At 52.3% G+C, this 16,115-nt stretch overlaps 8 protein-coding genes across 8 annotated transcripts in view; 4 read left to right on the forward strand and 4 right to left on the reverse strand.

The window, feature by feature from the left end:
• Window positions 1-293: 293 nt before the first annotated feature.
• On the forward strand, window positions 294-2,728 carry ASPZODRAFT_2082285 (hypothetical protein). Its single transcript, XM_022727682.1, has 4 exons — window positions 294-1,763; window positions 1,825-2,189; window positions 2,261-2,360; window positions 2,418-2,728. The coding sequence occupies exons 1-4, from the start codon at window positions 777-779 to the stop codon at window positions 2,439-2,441; spliced, it is 1,476 nt and encodes a 491-aa protein (XP_022580774.1). The 5' UTR covers window positions 294-776; the 3' UTR covers window positions 2,442-2,728.
• Window positions 2,729-2,895: 167 nt separating this feature from the next.
• Window positions 2,896-5,269, reverse strand: ASPZODRAFT_133294 (hypothetical protein). Its single transcript, XM_022723238.1, has 3 exons — window positions 5,088-5,269; window positions 4,196-5,023; window positions 2,896-4,139 (listed from the first exon to the last, which is right to left on the reverse strand). The coding sequence occupies exons 1-3, from the start codon at window positions 5,220-5,222 to the stop codon at window positions 3,015-3,017; spliced, it is 2,088 nt and encodes a 695-aa protein (XP_022580775.1). The 5' UTR covers window positions 5,223-5,269; the 3' UTR covers window positions 2,896-3,014.
• Window positions 5,270-5,403: 134 nt separating this feature from the next.
• Window positions 5,404-6,090, forward strand: ASPZODRAFT_133296 (hypothetical protein). Its single transcript, XM_022723239.1, has 3 exons — window positions 5,404-5,543; window positions 5,634-5,823; window positions 5,933-6,090. Exons 1-3 carry the CDS (start codon window positions 5,520-5,522, stop codon window positions 6,004-6,006), a joined length of 288 nt encoding a protein of 95 aa, XP_022580776.1. The 5' UTR covers window positions 5,404-5,519; the 3' UTR covers window positions 6,007-6,090.
• A 398-nt stretch (window positions 6,091-6,488) lies between these two features.
• Window positions 6,489-7,461, reverse strand: ASPZODRAFT_98019 (hypothetical protein; the record flags this gene model as incomplete). The annotated part of the gene is made up of 3 exons (XM_022730569.1): window positions 7,102-7,461; window positions 6,819-7,000; window positions 6,489-6,757 (listed from the first exon to the last, which is right to left on the reverse strand). Exons 1-3 carry the CDS (start codon window positions 7,302-7,304, stop codon window positions 6,489-6,491), a joined length of 654 nt encoding a protein of 217 aa, XP_022580777.1. The 5' UTR covers window positions 7,305-7,461.
• Window positions 7,462-7,597: 136 nt separating this feature from the next.
• Window positions 7,598-10,786, forward strand: ASPZODRAFT_133299 (hypothetical protein). The gene is made up of 6 exons (XM_022723240.1): window positions 7,598-7,796; window positions 7,861-7,884; window positions 8,001-8,081; window positions 8,173-8,766; window positions 8,825-9,956; window positions 10,022-10,786. Exons 1-6 carry the CDS (start codon window positions 7,667-7,669, stop codon window positions 10,290-10,292), a joined length of 2,232 nt encoding a protein of 743 aa, XP_022580778.1. The 5' UTR covers window positions 7,598-7,666; the 3' UTR covers window positions 10,293-10,786.
• Window positions 10,552-11,700, reverse strand: ASPZODRAFT_2091053 (hypothetical protein). The gene is made up of 3 exons (XM_022727697.1): window positions 11,388-11,700; window positions 11,171-11,295; window positions 10,552-10,989 (listed from the first exon to the last, which is right to left on the reverse strand). The coding sequence occupies exons 1-3, from the start codon at window positions 11,399-11,401 to the stop codon at window positions 10,895-10,897; spliced, it is 234 nt and encodes a 77-aa protein (XP_022580779.1). The 5' UTR covers window positions 11,402-11,700; the 3' UTR covers window positions 10,552-10,894.
• A 189-nt stretch (window positions 11,701-11,889) lies between these two features.
• ASPZODRAFT_2090875 (hypothetical protein) lies at window positions 11,890-14,741 on the forward strand. Its single transcript, XM_022727696.1, has 7 exons — window positions 11,890-12,359; window positions 12,484-12,649; window positions 12,704-12,834; window positions 12,887-13,090; window positions 13,149-14,330; window positions 14,387-14,457; window positions 14,518-14,741. The coding sequence occupies exons 1-7, from the start codon at window positions 12,022-12,024 to the stop codon at window positions 14,619-14,621; spliced, it is 2,196 nt and encodes a 731-aa protein (XP_022580780.1). The 5' UTR covers window positions 11,890-12,021; the 3' UTR covers window positions 14,622-14,741.
• Window positions 14,742-15,373: 632 nt separating this feature from the next.
• Window positions 15,374-16,115, reverse strand: part of ASPZODRAFT_167262 (hypothetical protein) — a gene marked incomplete at both ends in the record, with an annotated part of 3,360 nt that continues 2,618 nt past the window's right edge. The window contains one exon of the mRNA XM_022726817.1: window positions 15,374-16,047. Coding sequence (XP_022580781.1) covers window positions 15,374-16,047 — 674 coding nt within the window. The remainder of the gene's footprint in view (window positions 16,048-16,115) is intronic.

Raw genomic sequence — 16,115 nt, forward strand, 5'->3', positions numbered from 1 at the left:
GAAGGGGCACCCATCGCTTCTTGTAACTGAGCCACCTGGCCCTTGGTTGGATTTCCAACCAGACCTGTGGTTAGGCTCCATTTGCCCGGACCCAGCGATCTGCGTTGGTTAAACAGCGGGGCATGGAGGAATCAACTGGCTGCCAATCACGATTATTCCAAAGGTATAACCACAGACTTTGCAATAGAGCATGGAATCTAGGCCATTGTATCGCCGAGCAAGTCCACAGACTGTAGCAGGTCTTGTCAGCTGTTGAGACCACAAGGAGGTTTCACGACAACAAAACAACAACAGCAAGATAAGCTTCACGCCTGATCGGCCAATATATTCAGCAAGGATCAGCCTCTCCGTTCGTCAATCCGTAGCACTGGTGAACCGAGAGGTGGAAAATCGGACAGGCGGATGCTCTAGCTTCATTGAATGACGATCCTAGCAAGGCCTGCATCCATCGTCTCTGCCTCCTCACCACGGCAATTTTGTTCAATTTCGGTTCTCGTTCTGCAGCAAGTCTCTAACCGAAATGGTCCTGCAGGGTTCCAGGATGGCCGATGCACAATTGATAAGCATTGACTACAGTGGAGCAGGACGGCAGGCGTGCTGCTTTTGTGTCTTTCTTACAGCTTCGAGCCCCTCCACTATGACTCAATCACATGCGTTCGCAAATTGGACGACGACGACGACGACGACGACAACGGCTGGGAAAGTGCGTGGATTGACTTGCCCCTCGAATTGAATAGCGATCCGTCGGTTTCCAAGAGACTTTTGAGGTTCCCGCCATGGCTGAGCAACGGGATTCTGCGACTGAGAAATCGCCTGCTGGTGTGCAGCCCGAGGCCCTCAATCCAGACGAGCCTCTCGACCGTGACGATGAAAGCCTGACGGGTGAAGATCCGAAGTCACTAGAGCGAAGTCTACGATTAAAGGTTGATCTTCGCCTGTGTTCCATTGCGGGCATTCTGTGCAGTCTCAACCTGGTCGACTCCGGCATTCTGTCCTCTGCATCGGTGACCGGCATGCTGGAGGAGTTGGGCCTCGAGGGGAGGCGCTATTCTGTGGCTATCTTCATCTTCACTATTGCTAGTGTGGTGTTTCAGCTGCCATCAACAGTGGCCGTACGACTCGTGGGACCTCGCGTCTGGTTTTCAAGCATCACCTTCTGCTTCGGACTGATCACGCTGTGCACTGCGTTCATCAAGACCTGGCGACAGATGATTGCGCTACGCATCCTCCTCGGCATCTCCATGTCGGGCATCTATCCCGGTCTCACATACCTGATCAGCACCTGGTACACTCGACGTGAGCTGCAGCTGCGGTTCGCATTTTTACAAGCTGGCGAGGTTATTGGGATGGCCACGGGTACTATCGTCAACTACGGGCTCAGTTACCTCAACGGCCGAGCTGGCCTGGATGGATGGCAGTGGATGTATCTTGTGCAGGGACTGGCAACGTGTGTGCTGGGGGTCATCACATACTGGTGGATGGTAGATTTCCCGGAAAACGCTGGCCGGAGCTTCCGCTTCCTGACGGAGGCTGAGGCTCGCCTTGCAGCTGATCGGATCAACGCAGACAGAGATGACCTTATCCCTGATCAGTTCTCCACTCGCAAGGCTCTCGCTGCTTTCCAAGACCCGAAGGTTTACGGGTTCGCGTGCATGTTCTTCTTGCTGAACCTCGTTTCTACTTCTTTATCCTACTTCCTTCCCATTATCCTGGAAGATGGAATGGGCTTCTCCTCGAATAATTCGATCCTGCTGTCAACTCCGGTTAGTCGAGGTCTCCGTACTTGCGTCTCAAAAGTAAATTCTTGCTTACTGGACTTCACAGCCCTACTACTACGCGGTCTTGCCCGTCCTGTTGACCTCTTTCATCGGCGACACTTATCGCATCCGCGGTCCCCTCATTATATTCAATGCACTTGTCCTTATTGCAGGATTCTTGATGTTTGGTCTCCCCGCCTCCACTCAAGTCACAGTGCGGTACATCGGCGTCTTCCTTGCCACGGGTGCATACGTTTCGAACTGGGCCGCCCTGAACGCATACCAAGCCAACAATGTGGTGGGCCAGTGGAAGCGCGCCGGCACGGCGGCAGCAATTACTGCATGCAATGGATTGGGCGGCGTTGCCGGGAGTTATATCGTTGAGTCGTGGCAAGCACCTACATACCAGACCGCGGTCTGGGTCTCCATCGGGTCAGTTTCTCGAGCCCTTCAGTCTTGTAACGCCCGTTCGATTGCCACTGACTACTCCTCCCTTGTCACAGATCTCACATCCTCATGATTGCCATAGTTGGCATATTCTCGATATATTTCTACATCTCCAATCAACAGCAGAAACGAGGTAAAAAGATATTGGAAGACAAGGTGAGCGTCTCTTTCTCCCTCCATTGTGCCACTTCCACTTGGCTGACAATCATACAGCCTGGGTTTAGATACACGTATTGATGGATTATCTCACGAGACCAAGTTTTTGACGTTCGGTTTTTCGTTTTAGAGATTCATTTCTGTGGTTGAACTCATGGCCCATAGGTATATATATATATATACGACCAGTCTTAAATTAGAAGTCTAGACAATCTATGAAATATATATATATAACACCGCCATTTCCATGTCGCTCAAGATAGTCGTTCATAAATCCGGGTGAATTATGTGGCTCAGAATTGAGGACTGAAACCCTAAAGGATTGAGATCGTGAGCATGTATATGAGCTAAGGGATAGGTCACCTACATCAATGCTTAAACCCATGTATCTTCAGAGTCACTATCATTTGATTAGAAGTACATACATGCAAGTCTTGCCGGGGGTATATGCTAAGGTGCCGCAAGCGCTGTACCACAGAAACTGACAGGCAAGAATAATAGCTACAAAAGCAAGGCGAGATCGGGTTGAGTGTAATTACAGCTCCCAGGTCGGAGACATAGCAGGAAGGAAACAAAGCGGCGAGTCGTCATGACCATTGGCAGAGAGAGAGAGAGAGAGGGACAGATTTTCAAAGGAACTTCTCTTGATCCTGATCAAGCCATACGATCCTTTTGCTCTAGCCGGGTGATGAGCCGTTTCATTCCCGCCCACTCCTCGGCGGGCACGTCCTCTGGCGTGCCGCCCAGGCCCTTGCCGACTTCGAAGACGGTGACGACACCATCCAGCCCGCCGGTTGCCAGACGACGGCCCTCGCGCTCCTCCCAGGCTACTTTGTTGAGACTGCGGGTCAGGATTCCGCTGCGGCCCTTCGAGGGTGAGGACCGTACGACAGGGACCTCGGTGTCGGTGTGCAGATCCCAAACTTCCAGGTGACCTGCGCCATCGACGAGCGCGAACACACCTGGCCGGTGCGGTGACCAACGGGCATCATATACGACGTCTTCCCGATTGATGTCGAGGATCGGAGTGACTACCTGCGCGGCCGCCGTGACGGAGGTCGCTGACGTCGTGGTGGCGGGCGGGCGCACACGCCACAGCCGCACGCTCCAGTCTAGACTGGAACTCAGCATCAGGTCACCTAGATCGACTGGGCCGCGCGCCGGGTGGAAGGCGGTGGACATCACGGGCGCAGCGTGGCCCCGGTATGCCAGCCGATGATCGGTGCCGGCTTTCGAGCCTGCTCGATCGTATCGATGGCATGGATAGATGCCGCCTTCTTCCGTTCCAACGATGAAGAACGTCGGGTCTGACTGTGGGAAGGACATGGTCGTGGGTGCCAGGTCTTCGGTCTTGGAGGGCGGAGGAGTGGTCAATTCGAGGTACTCCTGAGGCTGGGACAGCATATCTACAGTCCATCCACAAACGACGCCATCCGTGGACGCCGTCATGATGTTATGGGCATTCTGAGTGCCGATAATTGAAACACTGTACACCGGATGGGTATGTCCAGAGCCGGTCAGCGGTGTCTTCTGAACCGGCGCACCACCGCCTGCTCGTGAAGATCGCGTGTCCCATAGGAGCACTTGACCCGAGTACGAGCCACCAACAATGAGATTTGGATGGAAGGGTGAGAATTTTGCGGTGAGAATATCGGAGGTTGAATGAAACACGTATTCCGGGCGGGAGTGCAGATGTTGGTTCCAGACCTGAACAAGACCGTCTGGTTCATGGGGGGCAGAGGGGTTTTTGGTATATGAAGCTAGAACAAGCTCGGGGAACTGATAACGTTGGTCAGCTTCCTATTAGTGAATCAATGCGAATGGGGGGAGCTTACTTTTGGAGAGAAGCTCAAATCGCTGATCATGCGCTTCTTGCTCCAGCGCTCATCCCAAAACTGACAGACTTCTTTGATCCCCCTCTTCTTCTTGCCGTACTCATCGTCTTCCTCCAAGTCACCATCTACACCACCCAGCTCGTAATCTGCCAGGACGTCGTACTCTTCATCCAAAGCCCGCTCGATCACTTTGGTTGATCGGTCCACAAAGTCCAAGAATTCATCCGAAGAGGTGACAGCCTGCAGCTCGTCTTCATTGAGGGTACGTAGAGGATAGCGAACTTGACTGGATTGGCCGACCGGGCCATCTTGTGTGAGGTCCTTGGTGGCTTGTAGTTCTTCCTCGATCTCTTTGCGAAGTTTCCGTCGGATTTCTTCGTCGCGTTCACGCTCCCGGCGACTCAGCCGTTTGTTAGCCCTTGAGGTTTCCTCGAGGTCTTCATTTTCCGAGTCAATAGACCCTGCCTCAGACTCTGCGCGATGTGGTCTTCGCCGCTCCTCTGTCTGCACGGCTTTGCTGTATGTGAGGACCTCAACTTTCGGTTCAGGGGCCGGAGGTACGGCCTCAGCAGCGACTTGGAGAGGTCCGGATGAAAGGGTCTGCACCGCAATTGATTGTAACAGTGGTCGCGCAGTCGGCGACAATACCTCTGGGTTGTCGCCGCTTAGTTGGCTGGCGCTCAGCACCGAGTTCGGTCGACTTCCTCTCCGTGATGTCCCTTCGGCGCCCTGGCTGAACGAGGCCGAACCCGGTCGGTCCACCAGACGTGAAATCAGATCATCGAGCTCTGCCCTGCTATCTGACCGGCTTGGAACGGGCGAAACAACCTGGAAGCCTTCATGTCAGGAGCTAGACCCCCCATGACTATTCCTAGCTCATTCGTTTGCTTACCTCTGAAGCATCACCACCAACGCTCGCGCGGTTCTGGGAGAACTCCTTCTGGCGCAACTCCCGCTGCCTCTTAAGCTCGGCAAGTTTCGCCTTCTTGGCAAGAATCTCAGCCTTCCGCTGCTGCATGGTCGACATGTTTGGATGAGAAGCCTCCCAGGTGCTGCCCTCCAGGCTGCTTCAGCTGTTATTTACGTTGTTTGTCCCGCGTTCTGGGGCCGGCCGGGCGGATGACATAAGCGGAGCGCGGCCGGCGGCCCGGAAAAACTCGCGACAAGGACTTCGTCCCAACCAGCTTCGAAGGTATCTCTTACGACGCCTGCCATTGACAGCTGATAGCCTCTCTGTGGTCATTTTGGTACTCGGCGTCTTCCGCTCTCTTTCTCATTTTTTTGACTTGGTCGTTGTTCCGGAGGATAGGGACTCAAATTCAAGATGGCTAGTGCACAGGGTGTCAATGTGAGTTGTCTGCAGGGACGGACGGATCTCTCAGGAACGTCACCACAGAAAGGGCGGCAAAGGGTGCTCATACGACGATTTTATGAATAGGTTTTCCGCTACTCGGCTCTTGTAGCCGGTCTCGTCTATGGTTTCTACCACCAATCGTCCATCACGTCCCAGGCCAAGCGCGCCGAGATCGACCGCGAATACCACCGCCAGGAACAGTTGATCCAGCAAGCTAAGGCGGAGTGGAAGAAGAAGACCAGCCCTCCTGAGGCCAAGACGGCAGACTCTGGCAGTATGTTATTTGAATCGTCTCCTTTGTGTTATGATGTTTGCGGATTTGGAATCCCTTTTGTGCTTGCTAGGGGTGCGACAGGCGGCTAATAATCTACCCGATCCTACAGTCATCACAGATCCCGAAGACAGCCGGTTCGACCTCGAGGCATTCCTGAAGTTTAAGGCTGGGGAGACAAACTAGATAGAATCGAAAGCACAAGAGTGGAGGCGGTTGGCGTGGGTTTAGAAGTGAAGGTCATGGGCCCCCGGGGGTACCGATAAAGAGGGCTTGGGGTACTCCCATTTATGTATTATTGTTTCGACTAATTTCCCAGAGTCATGTCATTTCCAGCGAAAGAAGGAATGAGTCCCTTTTCCTCCAATTTCTTATTAGACTTCCTCTCTTGTCTTGTACATACCCCCGGGATGTCATCCGTCTGGTGTACAATACTGTGAGAGCAGAAGAGCAAGAGATCTTGCTATACGTTACACTGAACTGCTTCCTGAGACCATTACCTCCATTGCCTTCGAAACTTTAACTCTCTTATGAATCATGGCGACCGTCACCATCTGTTCAGCAAAGATCTCTTCAATTGCTGCGGGAACGACTTGCGAGTTGCCTTGGCTTTTCTCTATCTATCCCTACTATAGCTTTATTTTGGTTTTCTAAGAGGTTGTCACATATCAGCTCACATGGCTACTAATTAAAGCGGTGATATCTCTGAGCTCCTTGGTCGAGTCAATGCTCTGTGGTAACCCTGGAACTGGCTCCGGATACAACAAATTGGCTTCCGAATCCCATCTCCAGCCATATGAGACGAATATGTCGATAACCGACGGATCATGTTGCTCAGCCAAGGTGGTATCGAGACCCAGGTACTCTGCCGCTGCCGCCGGCCTTATCGCCTCGAACGCTCTGCTGACCTCCTTCAACGCTTTCTCCTGGAAGTAAACTACCCACTAACGTCAGATCTTGATCGTCCACCTAAAAGATTCTCAGAAGGCGAAAATTACCATCGTATCTCTGTACTATTGTGTTCACAGGTGCTGGCCACGGTAACTCTCGTAGAATTTTATAGACTTGAGCGTGCTTACACTGCCATACGGCGCGCAGAAGGTTGAGACAGTTTTGTAAAGCGACATCGGTCTGCAATAGGCTCGGCGGCATTCGTTGAGTTAATGATCGAGCAGCCGGACTATTCATCATCAAGAAATCAGTGCCGACCGCTCGAATGTTAATTTTAGAGACATGGGTAAATGGGAGGGTAAATCAAGTGCAAGCAAAGTGACTACTAACACTTGATCAGTAAGAAGGTGTGCAACAAAGAAGGACGCATAGAATGCACTCAAAAGCTTCGGATCGCCGTGGATTTGGTTCCCCGTGAAGAGCATATAGGCATCATCCTCGTAGCTAGAGAGTTTGTCGTACAGCTCGGAGGGCGACAGAGCAGACGTCAGCAGTTGCGAGAGCTGCCCTTCAGAGAGCGCAGGTTGATCCATGGAATACCGCAGTCCAGCTCCCCCGACAGACGTTTCTTAATAAACTGTACACAAGTACTCTACTGTTAGGTACAAGTAGGCACCACAGGCTTTTTAGCAAGGAGTTGGTATGAGGGTAAATAACATTAAATGCCGTTGGACTCTGCCATGAGTAGACGATGTGGGGGAGCGGCACCGCGGGCGATCTGAAGCTTGCGTTAACTTAAGCAGGCGCCAAGCCAGTCCCAAAAGACCACCTGGCGAAGCTCTCCTTCATCTACAACGACAAGACCGCCCGCCGTTGTCTTGTCTGCCACACGGGCAAGCCGTTACTTTCTTTTTTTCCCCATTGGATTTTCTTTCTTTTCCTTTGCCTGGCCATTATGGCCTCCCCTTCACTCGATGTCCTGCTGAAAGGCAACTCCAGTCGGAACGTCCGCGGTCTGCTCCGCATCATCATTCTATGTACCATCGCGGCTGCCGCGGTGTCCAGTCGACTTTTCAGTGTTATTCGTATGTCGCTGTGGCCAATTGGTCTTCCCTAGGTCTTAAGAAGTGATTGCTGATGACAGTATAGGGTTTGAAAGTATCATTCACGAATGTAGGTCTTGCAACCGAACCCCCCAATCTGCAACAGAACGGATGGATCGCTGTCCTCGAGGGCAATTGGAGCCACTTGTCCAAGTACATCGCTGATACAGGTCGTCTCTGCTTTAGTCGATCCGTGGTTCAACTTCCGAGCAACAAAGTATCTGGTTCAACATGGGTTTTATAAGTTCTGGGATTGGTTCGATGACCGTACGTGTCTTCATCATCTCTGTTTAATGGGATCAACATGTCCAAGCCAAGACAATTTTGACATCTGGGTATATTGACACACTGTTTATAGGAACATGGCATCCCCTTGGACGTGTCACTGGTGGCACCCTCTATCCTGGTCTGATGGTGACCAGTGGCGTCATCTATCATGTCCTGCGCTTCTTGACCATCCCCGTTGATATTCGGAATATCTGTGTCCTTCTGGCACCAGGTTTCTCTGGCTTGACGGCTTTGGCCATGTACCTCCTGACCAACGAGATGTCGAGTTCGCCCTCTGCTGGCCTTCTGGCTGCAGTCTTCATGGGCATTACCCCTGGGTACATCTCGAGATCGGTTGCTGGCAGTTACGACAACGAGGCCATTGCTATCTTCCTTCTTGTTTTCACCTTCTACCTTTGGATCAAGGCTGTGAAGAATGGCTCTATCATGTGGGGCACATTGGCTGCTCTGTTCTATGGTTATATGGTCTCGGCCTGGGGTGGATACGTGTTCATCACTAACCTGATTCCTCTCCATGTCTTTGTGCTTCTTTGCATGGGCAGATATACCTCCCGTGTTTACATCAGCTACACCACCTGGTATGCTCTGGGTACGCTTGCGAGTATGCAGATTCCCTTCGTCGGATTCTTGCCCATTCGTAATAGCGACCATATGTCTGCTCTGGGTAAGTGCAATTGCTATCTAAATGGACTTGATAGGATCTAACCAACCTGGAATTTTAGGTGTCTTCGGGCTTCTCCAGCTCGTGGCTTTCGCTGACTTCGTCCGTGGCTTTGTACCGGGCAAGCAGTTCCAAAAGCTTCTCACTGCCATGATTCTGATCGTTTTCGGATTTGCCTTGCTGGGACTCGTCCTTCTGACAGTGTCCGGGGTCATTGCCCCATGGAGTGGTCGTTTCTACTCGCTCTGGGATACTGGATACGCTAAGGTCCACATTCCCATCATCGCCTCCGTCTCGGAACATCAGCCCACAGCCTGGCCCGCGTTCTTCTTCGACCTCAACTTCTTGATCTGGCTGTTCCCCGCCGGTGTCTATCTCTGCTTCCGTCAACTGAAGGATGAGCATGTCTTCGTCGTCATCTACGCTGTACTCTCCAGCTACTTTGCTGGTGTCATGGTCCGATTAATGCTGACGCTGACTCCCGTTGTCTGCGTTGCTGCGGCCCTCGCTGTTTCTCACATCCTTGATACCTACCTGGTTGCATCGAAGCCCAGCGAGGCGTCTGAAACGAAACCCACAGCTGATAATAACCAGAGCGGTCTCCGTTCCACGCGGAACCCGGTCGTTGGAGTATACTCCTACCTGTCCAAGTTCTTCATTTCGGCTATGATGATCGTTTATCTTCTTCTCTTCGTTTCCCACTGTACCTGGGTTACCTCAAACGCCTACTCCTCTCCCTCCGTGGTCTTGGCCAGCCGCATGCCGGATGGCAGCCAGCACATCATCGATGACTACCGTGAGGCATACTATTGGCTTCGTCAGAACACCCCCGCGAACGCCAAGATTATGTCCTGGTGGGACTATGGATACCAGATCGGTGGTATGGCCGACCGTCCCACGCTGGTTGACAACAACACCTGGAACAACACCCACATTGCGACTGTCGGCAAGGCGATGAGCTCCCGGGAGGAGGTCAGCTACCCCATCCTCCGCCAGCACGATGTCGACTATGTGCTTGTGGTGTTCGGTGGTCTTCTCGGCTACTCCGGCGACGACATCAACAAATTTTTGTGGATGGTCCGTATTGCTGAAGGTATCTGGCCCGATGAGGTTAAGGAGCGGGACTACTTCACTGCCCGCGGGGAGTATCGTGTCGATGACGAGGCGACTCCCACCATGCGCAACAGCTTAATGTAGGTTTTCCAAAAAAAAAAAAAAAAAAGCGCGAGATGTGTCCAAATGCTAATGATCGGAACAGGTACAAGATGTCGTACTACAACTTCAACTCCCTCTTTGGAGGCGGCCAAGCTGTCGACCGAGTCCGAGGCGCCAGACTGCCCGCAGAAGGCCCCCAGTTGACCACTGTCGAGGAGGCCTTCACCAGCGAGAACTGGATCATCCGGATTTACAAGGTCAAGGACCTTGACAACTTTGGCCGCGATCACAGTAGCGCGGTCGCTTTCGACAAGGGCCACAAGAAGAAGCGTGCGACAAAGAAGAAAGGGCCCCGAGTTCTGAGAACCGAGTAGAGGCCTGAAGTTCTTTGATTTTCTTTTGACTCCCATCCGCCGTGTTTCTTATCGATCCCACATTGCAGGATCCTCCGGTGTCAACTCTGTATTTTTTAATTCTGTCGTCTCATGTGCCTCCTTGTTTTTGTTCTTCTTTTGTATACATGTGTAGAACGTGATAAAATGGACTGAGAGTTTGCACCATGGAGCCAGTTTCATCTCAGTTAGGAGTCCTAGGTTCATAGAAGGACCAGGTAGGAAGTGGCGAATGATCCAATTCAAGTAGTATACATCGAAGTAGGCTATTTACACAGCTGAAACGACTTCTTCAGAAGAAGGCCCCCCCCATCATCCCCATCTGCTTGGCTCCCGCCGTCCAATCCTCAATATCTGAATTGCTCTTTTCAAACTGATCTTCAAAGTTTAGTAATTCCGACTGGCAATTCTCGTCTCGACATGCCCATGATATATCTCCAAGCTAATTAACAAATCCAAGAACAATGACGCGATCCATGTACTCCGTAGCCCGATTGAATGATGCAGAATCGACTAGCTCGACAGCACAGCGTTACCTCGAACGCAGTCTGTCTCGCAGAGGGAAAGTGAAAAATCCCTCCCGACTATTTCTGCTCCTGTTGTTTCGGAGCCGCGGGGGCGTCGGGAACCTTCACATCTGCGAACTCTTCCTGGCCAACAGCACGGATTGTGTATGCATCTGCCATTTAACGACGGAGACCCGTTAGTATATCTAAATGATTGTAGGGCTGGTGGTTGGGGGGGGGGGGGGGGTTTTTTTATTTTCCTCGGGGGGGGGGGGGGGGGGGGGGGGGGGGGGTTGTCTTAATCTCTCTGCGTGGGAGATGAGGGGAGGGGCATGGACAGAAAGCATATCTTACAAACGCTGATGGTGAATGCGACAAGAGAAAGTCCGGTCAGAGCATTCTTAACGAGGTATGGTCGTCGGGCGCGCAGCAGAGCAGCACCAGCACGGTAGTCTTTGCCGTAGTAGGTTGAGTTGAAGCTAGAAGAAAAAGCGTCAGTCGGATAATTTTCGATGAAACATCCCCAACATCTGTAGGAAGCTATCATGAGGGGCATGTGGTTTAGACATACATTCCAGTAGCCATTGTGTAGATGAAGTATGAATTGGGGCTTGATCGACCGGAGAGTAATGGGCTGAGGTGGTGGAAGTCGGGACTATCGCGAAGATGCTGGCGAGAGTCTTGGCCCAGCCGAAGACAGGACTGTCAAGGACTATTGCTGGTCGGCGCTCTGCACAAAGATAGCCAACTGATTCGGCCAGGGAAATTGGCGATTTCTTCAAGAAAACGAACAACTGCTGCCTGCTCTAGTGAATCGGATTCGCGGTTCCTCTCCAGACGGTCTTCTTGTGGCTCTCCGTGCTGAGCGGGCTAGCGTGACAACGTCCCTTCAAGAGAGCCTAAGAGTTTCGTCCTCCGCGTCTGTGCAACACTCTGCGCACCATCTCCGCTCAGTCGATCGGAATATAGCTAACGTTGGTTTTGGCGTTGAAAGTCTGCGTCACGTCTTTTTATCTACAGATGATCCGCAGTCGCGTGTCTCGAGCAGCCTGCGTTTCTGGTCGACCTTATTTTGTCTACTACCTTACTAGAACCCCCCTCCCTGTCGGCGTAGACAACACGGTGCAACCGACGCCTCGAGAAGCGCTTTCCATCTTTCCGACCTCTGGGACACTGTCTCAAGATCGTCTAGAAATCCAGCCATCATGGCTCAAATGGGCGACAATCTTGTCGACCAGGTCGCTCAGTTGAACGCGGCCCGCAACCTCGTCCTCGGAGATGCCGCCCTCTATCCCCAGATCGTTCATGGCATCCTACCGATTATCGGCGCTCATTCCCGACTCGAACTTAGGCGATGGGGATCGGACTTTCTAGCAGAGACGTTCGCCAGTCCTGTGCTGGCCACTGCGCAGAAGGATGTGTTGGCGGAGAAGGTGCTACAAACTTTACGGGAGATATTGGAGCTACCAGAAGGCGATGCAGCAGTTCTCAAGAGCGTTGTACAGGCTTCTGCTAGCCTGTATCCTCTGGTATTCAGACATGTGTAGGTGTTGAACGCGTTCCTGTGAAGGGAGAACCACGCATGCGTAGGGAAGAGCGGCTGGGATACTTTGACAGACGTATTCCTTTCTGTTGGACACGGTGCTAACAGCTGGGCCTATTTATAGTATTAATCACCCGGCAGCTACTGCAATATGGGAGTCCATGACAGCCATCAAACAGAATATTCTCCAACGATGGGACAATTTCCCTACGGCCGTCAAAATATGCTGTGTCAAGTTCGTGCAGCGCATCATCCAAGTTCAGACCCCTGGCTTGATCTCAGACCCGAGAGTAAGTATCAGTAGAAAAGGCGCGACTGGCTGTGGACTGACCACCACTTTGTAGCGACCAGAACAGAACGAAACCTCCCTGGCCATCGTTCCTCGCGGCCACGCCCTTTTGACAATCCCGAACCTGGAGGCAGAATCCTCGGGACTACTCGATAGACTGCTATCTGTCTTCCAGGAGAATTCAAGGTGCGAATGGTACAACGGTTTAGACAGATGGGAGGCTAATAATGGCAAAAAGTGACCCTTTATTCGTGAATGCGACACTCAACTGTCTGTCCGTCCTCATCCGAACCCGACAATCGATTTCCAACAAGATAATCAGCGCCATTCTCAGTTTCAATCCCCATAAACAAGTAAATGGCCCAATGACCCCGTCTTTGCGCGTTGGTCTCAAGTCAATGGAGAGAACGACTAGGTCGCTGTTGGTCAATATTATGAAGAGGTTCGTGGCCGGACATCGTTCCATCCAGGTTTAGGGGGCATGCTGATTGTTCTCACAGAAGCCCTAATCATCCGTTGGCGGGTAAGATGCAACAGCACATTGAACGCATGGCCCAATCTCGTGTGGAGGCCCTGGACGAGATCTCTCGCAAGCGTACACTCCCCGGGGAGACGATAGATAGCCTTGAAAGTGCCAAACGTGCCAGAATGGACGCACCGACACCGCCGACAGTCAAGATTCCGCCTTTGCCCCAGGGTCCAATCAGCTATTCCCAACTCTTTACTCTGACAGAAGATGCCGGCCTGTCCTCGTTCGACGTAAAACAACTGCCTATGGATCTGATTGTCCGGATCACGGTTCCGGTGCTTGCACGAATTGACCCATCTGTCTTCAGTCAAGCTCTGGAGGGTATCCGCAATCGATACCAAACATTGAGCCAGCAGCAAGCTGCGTCACGACAACCTGCAGCGGTAGAGGAAGAGGAGGATGACTATGAGCCGGAATACCAACCGATGGATGTGTCAGACCTAGGCCCTGACCAGCCAGACGCCACAAAACCCGAAGTGGATGAGTTCCAGCCTGATATCGTATCACTTGGCCCATTTGTTCTTCCACAACCACCACCCTTAACAGAGGACGAGGCAGGCGAGCTTGGTCGCAGCGCGGCCACTCGTGTATTTAGCATGCTCGGAGCTCCAGACTTGTCTTCTCAGCCGGGGAAAGCACAGCAACGTCCCCTGGGGTTTTCCAGGCTGGCGGGAAGTACGTTTGACCGTGACGCATGGGCGACGTTGCTCACCAGACTTGCCACGCGAGCCCCGGCTGGCCTTGAGGTCGACACGGGTGACACCAAGACTGACCGCGGCTTGCAAAAGAAACCTACTGTCTCAGACACGGTGCGCGAGACGCTGTACCGGTACATCCTCGAGGATTTCCGGTCGAGGCTCAACCTCGGCATCTCCTGGCTCAACGAAGAATGGTACAACGACCGCATTCAACTCCGCTTTGCTGCGACTCAGCGCGGCGAAGAAGACTCGGATGAGCCCTCTGTCCCGCTGCACTACGATCGCTGGGTTGTCCGCCTACTTGACGGGATATTACCGTACCTCGACTCTCGTGACCTCAAGGTTCTCGTGCGCTTCCTCAGCGAGATACCCGAGATGACCATCCCGGTCGCGCAGCGAGTCGCGAGTCTCGCCAAGGATCCCGAACGAGTGAACCTTTGCGTGCAAGCCTTGCTGTATGTTTGCATCTTCCATTTTCCAAGGCATTTAACCATTTCTGACACGCAGACAGGTATCTGATCATGTTCCGCCCCCCCGCGAGAGAGATGTGCTTAAACACTCTTGAGGATGTCTACAACACTTGTTCGTCTTCCTTCCCCCACTTCTCTTTCTCTAATGATATCAGTCTAACAACGAGCGCAGATGAGGAATCCAGGCCTGTCGCCGGCAAGATCCTTGTAAAATGGCGACCGGCCGCGGTCGAGACACAGCAATCTGAAACCCCCGCAGAAACGTCGCAACAATAATTTATATCGATATAGATGAGTGGTAAAGCTATCGAGACATGCGGCCATGGACATCGTGTATTTTATAGTGTACTTCATGGGAATTGTACAATAACTGGACTTGTTAGGCAATACTAGAACACCTGTTCAGGAGTAACTGGCAGCTAGAGTTAACTATCAATTACAAATATTCCAAGAAACACGTATACATGATGACATGATTGGATTCAGGTTTGTTTTCTCCAAGCTATGATCCAACTATGAAACAAATGTCATTGGCGAACTCCGATTTAGAAAAAGAAGAAAAAAGAACCCGTATATGCACCATACCGTTCTCCATACACCTGCAGAAAGCGAAAAGGGATTTGGGGGGGGGATACAGCATGTGTATCATGGTCCTTGATCAAGCAGTGATCGCAGGACAGTCCAATCAATGCGAATGCATCATCCAATTGTCCATCCTATCTGGTCTGGTCTGAACCTTCTTTCCATGAGAATGAACGAAGAGAAAGATCGTAAGCGCCTGAGTGGAGACATGGAATAGAGATGGAGAGGGAGAGGGAGAGGGAGAGGGAGAGGGAGAGAGAGAGAGAGAGAGAGAGGAAAGGGAAATGAAAAGGAAGAAGAAAGAAAAGGTATATGGAACAGAAAACATGGCGTGGCTCCTTTTTATTGAAAATTTGAATGATACATCCAACATACATACATCCTCTTTTCGTCCGTTAGTAAAAGTATGATTGCAGTAGACTACAATCGAGGGCGGTTTGCCGTTTTTATCGCGCTGGCCCTGAGCCTGACGGAATGCCTGCTGAAGCATGGAGACCGCTGACCCGGCCTGCAGGCGGAGGCAAGGGTGGTGACGAGTCCCGTTTGGACACGGCCGAGTGGAAGAGCCCAAGTCTGTTTGCTGGCGGAGGGGAGTAGATTGGGTGTCGAGAGGGGTGGTCGGCCCTCATCTCATGAGTACCAACAAACTTATTGCGTTCCGGAGCATGGATCCCGCCGTGGAGGTGGGGTTTCCGCACGTCCAGTGGGGAGGAACTCAGCGACCGAAACCCGGACTTCCTTTCAGTCTCATATTCGGCGCCGGTATTTCCAAATGGCCCATGAGGCTGTTGGCGCTGTGGCTCCTGCTCCGTCCCATACGGCGTGTTTGCGGCTGAAGAATTGGCGGCTGAGAGGTTTTCGGGAATAGTGGAGGCGGATCCATTTGGAGCGTTAATATCGACAACCCGTTTCTGCGCCGCGGGGGTGGTGAAGGGAGGAGCTTGGGAATGCTCAAATCCGCGCTGCTGCATCCGCCCTTGCGCTTGTTGCTGATGGATCGGATGCTGGGGATTCGCCCAGGGCGTGTGCTCTAAGAATTCTTCTTCCGCCGTAGGACGACCCAGGTTGGTCGGCATGCCCGATACGGCCCCGCGTGATAAGGCAGAGTGCTGCTGCGAGACTGAAAGCCTACTCTCCAAAGCGATCTTAACACACATGTCAGCATTACGGTTCCCTATTCTTGAAACG

Source organism: Penicilliopsis zonata (assembly GCF_001890105.1).
Source record: "Penicilliopsis zonata CBS 506.65 unplaced genomic scaffold ASPZOscaffold_8, whole genome shotgun sequence".
In the NCBI taxonomy this organism is placed as follows: domain Eukaryota; kingdom Fungi; phylum Ascomycota; class Eurotiomycetes; order Eurotiales; family Aspergillaceae; genus Penicilliopsis; species Penicilliopsis zonata.

What these genes read in the sequence shown, in the direction of transcription:
- ASPZODRAFT_2090875 (XM_022727696.1), top strand. Translation starts at nt 12,022, where the DNA reads ATGGCTCAAATGGGCGACAATCTTGTCGACCAGGTCGCTCAGTTGAAC. An exon ending in GCTTGATCTCAGACCCGAGA is followed by an intron (nt 12,650 to 12,703) that starts GTAAGTATCAGT and finishes ACCACTTTGTAG; the next exon opens with CGACCAGAACAGAACGAAAC. An exon ending in TTGGTCAATATTATGAAGAG is followed by an intron (nt 13,091 to 13,148) that starts GTTCGTGGCCGG and finishes TTGTTCTCACAG; the next exon opens with AAGCCCTAATCATCCGTTGG.
- ASPZODRAFT_133299 (XM_022723240.1), top strand. Translation starts at nt 7,667, where the DNA reads ATGGCCTCCCCTTCACTCGATGTCCTGCTGAAAGGCAACTCCAGTCGG. An exon ending in TCGACTTTTCAGTGTTATTC is followed by an intron (nt 7,797 to 7,860) that starts GTATGTCGCTGT and finishes ATGACAGTATAG; the next exon opens with GGTTTGAAAGTATCATTCAC. An exon ending in CGACCATATGTCTGCTCTGG is followed by an intron (nt 8,767 to 8,824) that starts GTAAGTGCAATT and finishes CTGGAATTTTAG; the next exon opens with GTGTCTTCGGGCTTCTCCAG.
- ASPZODRAFT_2082285 (XM_022727682.1), top strand. Translation starts at nt 777, where the DNA reads ATGGCTGAGCAACGGGATTCTGCGACTGAGAAATCGCCTGCTGGTGTG. An exon ending in CGATCCTGCTGTCAACTCCG is followed by an intron (nt 1,764 to 1,824) that starts GTTAGTCGAGGT and finishes TGGACTTCACAG; the next exon opens with CCCTACTACTACGCGGTCTT. An exon ending in GCGGTCTGGGTCTCCATCGG is followed by an intron (nt 2,190 to 2,260) that starts GTCAGTTTCTCG and finishes CCCTTGTCACAG; the next exon opens with ATCTCACATCCTCATGATTG.
- ASPZODRAFT_133294 (XM_022723238.1), bottom strand. Translation starts at nt 5,222, where the DNA reads ATGTCGACCATGCAGCAGCGGAAGGCTGAGATTCTTGCCAAGAAGGCG. An exon ending in TTGGTGGTGATGCTTCAGAG is followed by an intron (nt 5,024 to 5,087) that starts GTAAGCAAACGA and finishes GAAGGCTTCCAG; the next exon opens with GTTGTTTCGCCCGTTCCAAG. An exon ending in ATTTGAGCTTCTCTCCAAAA is followed by an intron (nt 4,140 to 4,195) that starts GTAAGCTCCCCC and finishes CAACGTTATCAG; the next exon opens with TTCCCCGAGCTTGTTCTAGC.
- ASPZODRAFT_133296 (XM_022723239.1), top strand. Translation starts at nt 5,520, where the DNA reads ATGGCTAGTGCACAGGGTGTCAAT. An exon ending in CTAGTGCACAGGGTGTCAAT is followed by an intron (nt 5,544 to 5,633) that starts GTGAGTTGTCTG and finishes TTTTATGAATAG; the next exon opens with GTTTTCCGCTACTCGGCTCT. An exon ending in CAAGACGGCAGACTCTGGCA is followed by an intron (nt 5,824 to 5,932) that starts GTATGTTATTTG and finishes CCGATCCTACAG; the next exon opens with TCATCACAGATCCCGAAGAC.
- ASPZODRAFT_2091053 (XM_022727697.1), bottom strand. An exon ending in CGCATTCACCATCAGCGTTT is followed by an intron (nt 10,990 to 11,170) that starts GTAAGATATGCT and finishes GTTAAATGGCAG; the next exon opens with ATGCATACACAATCCGTGCT.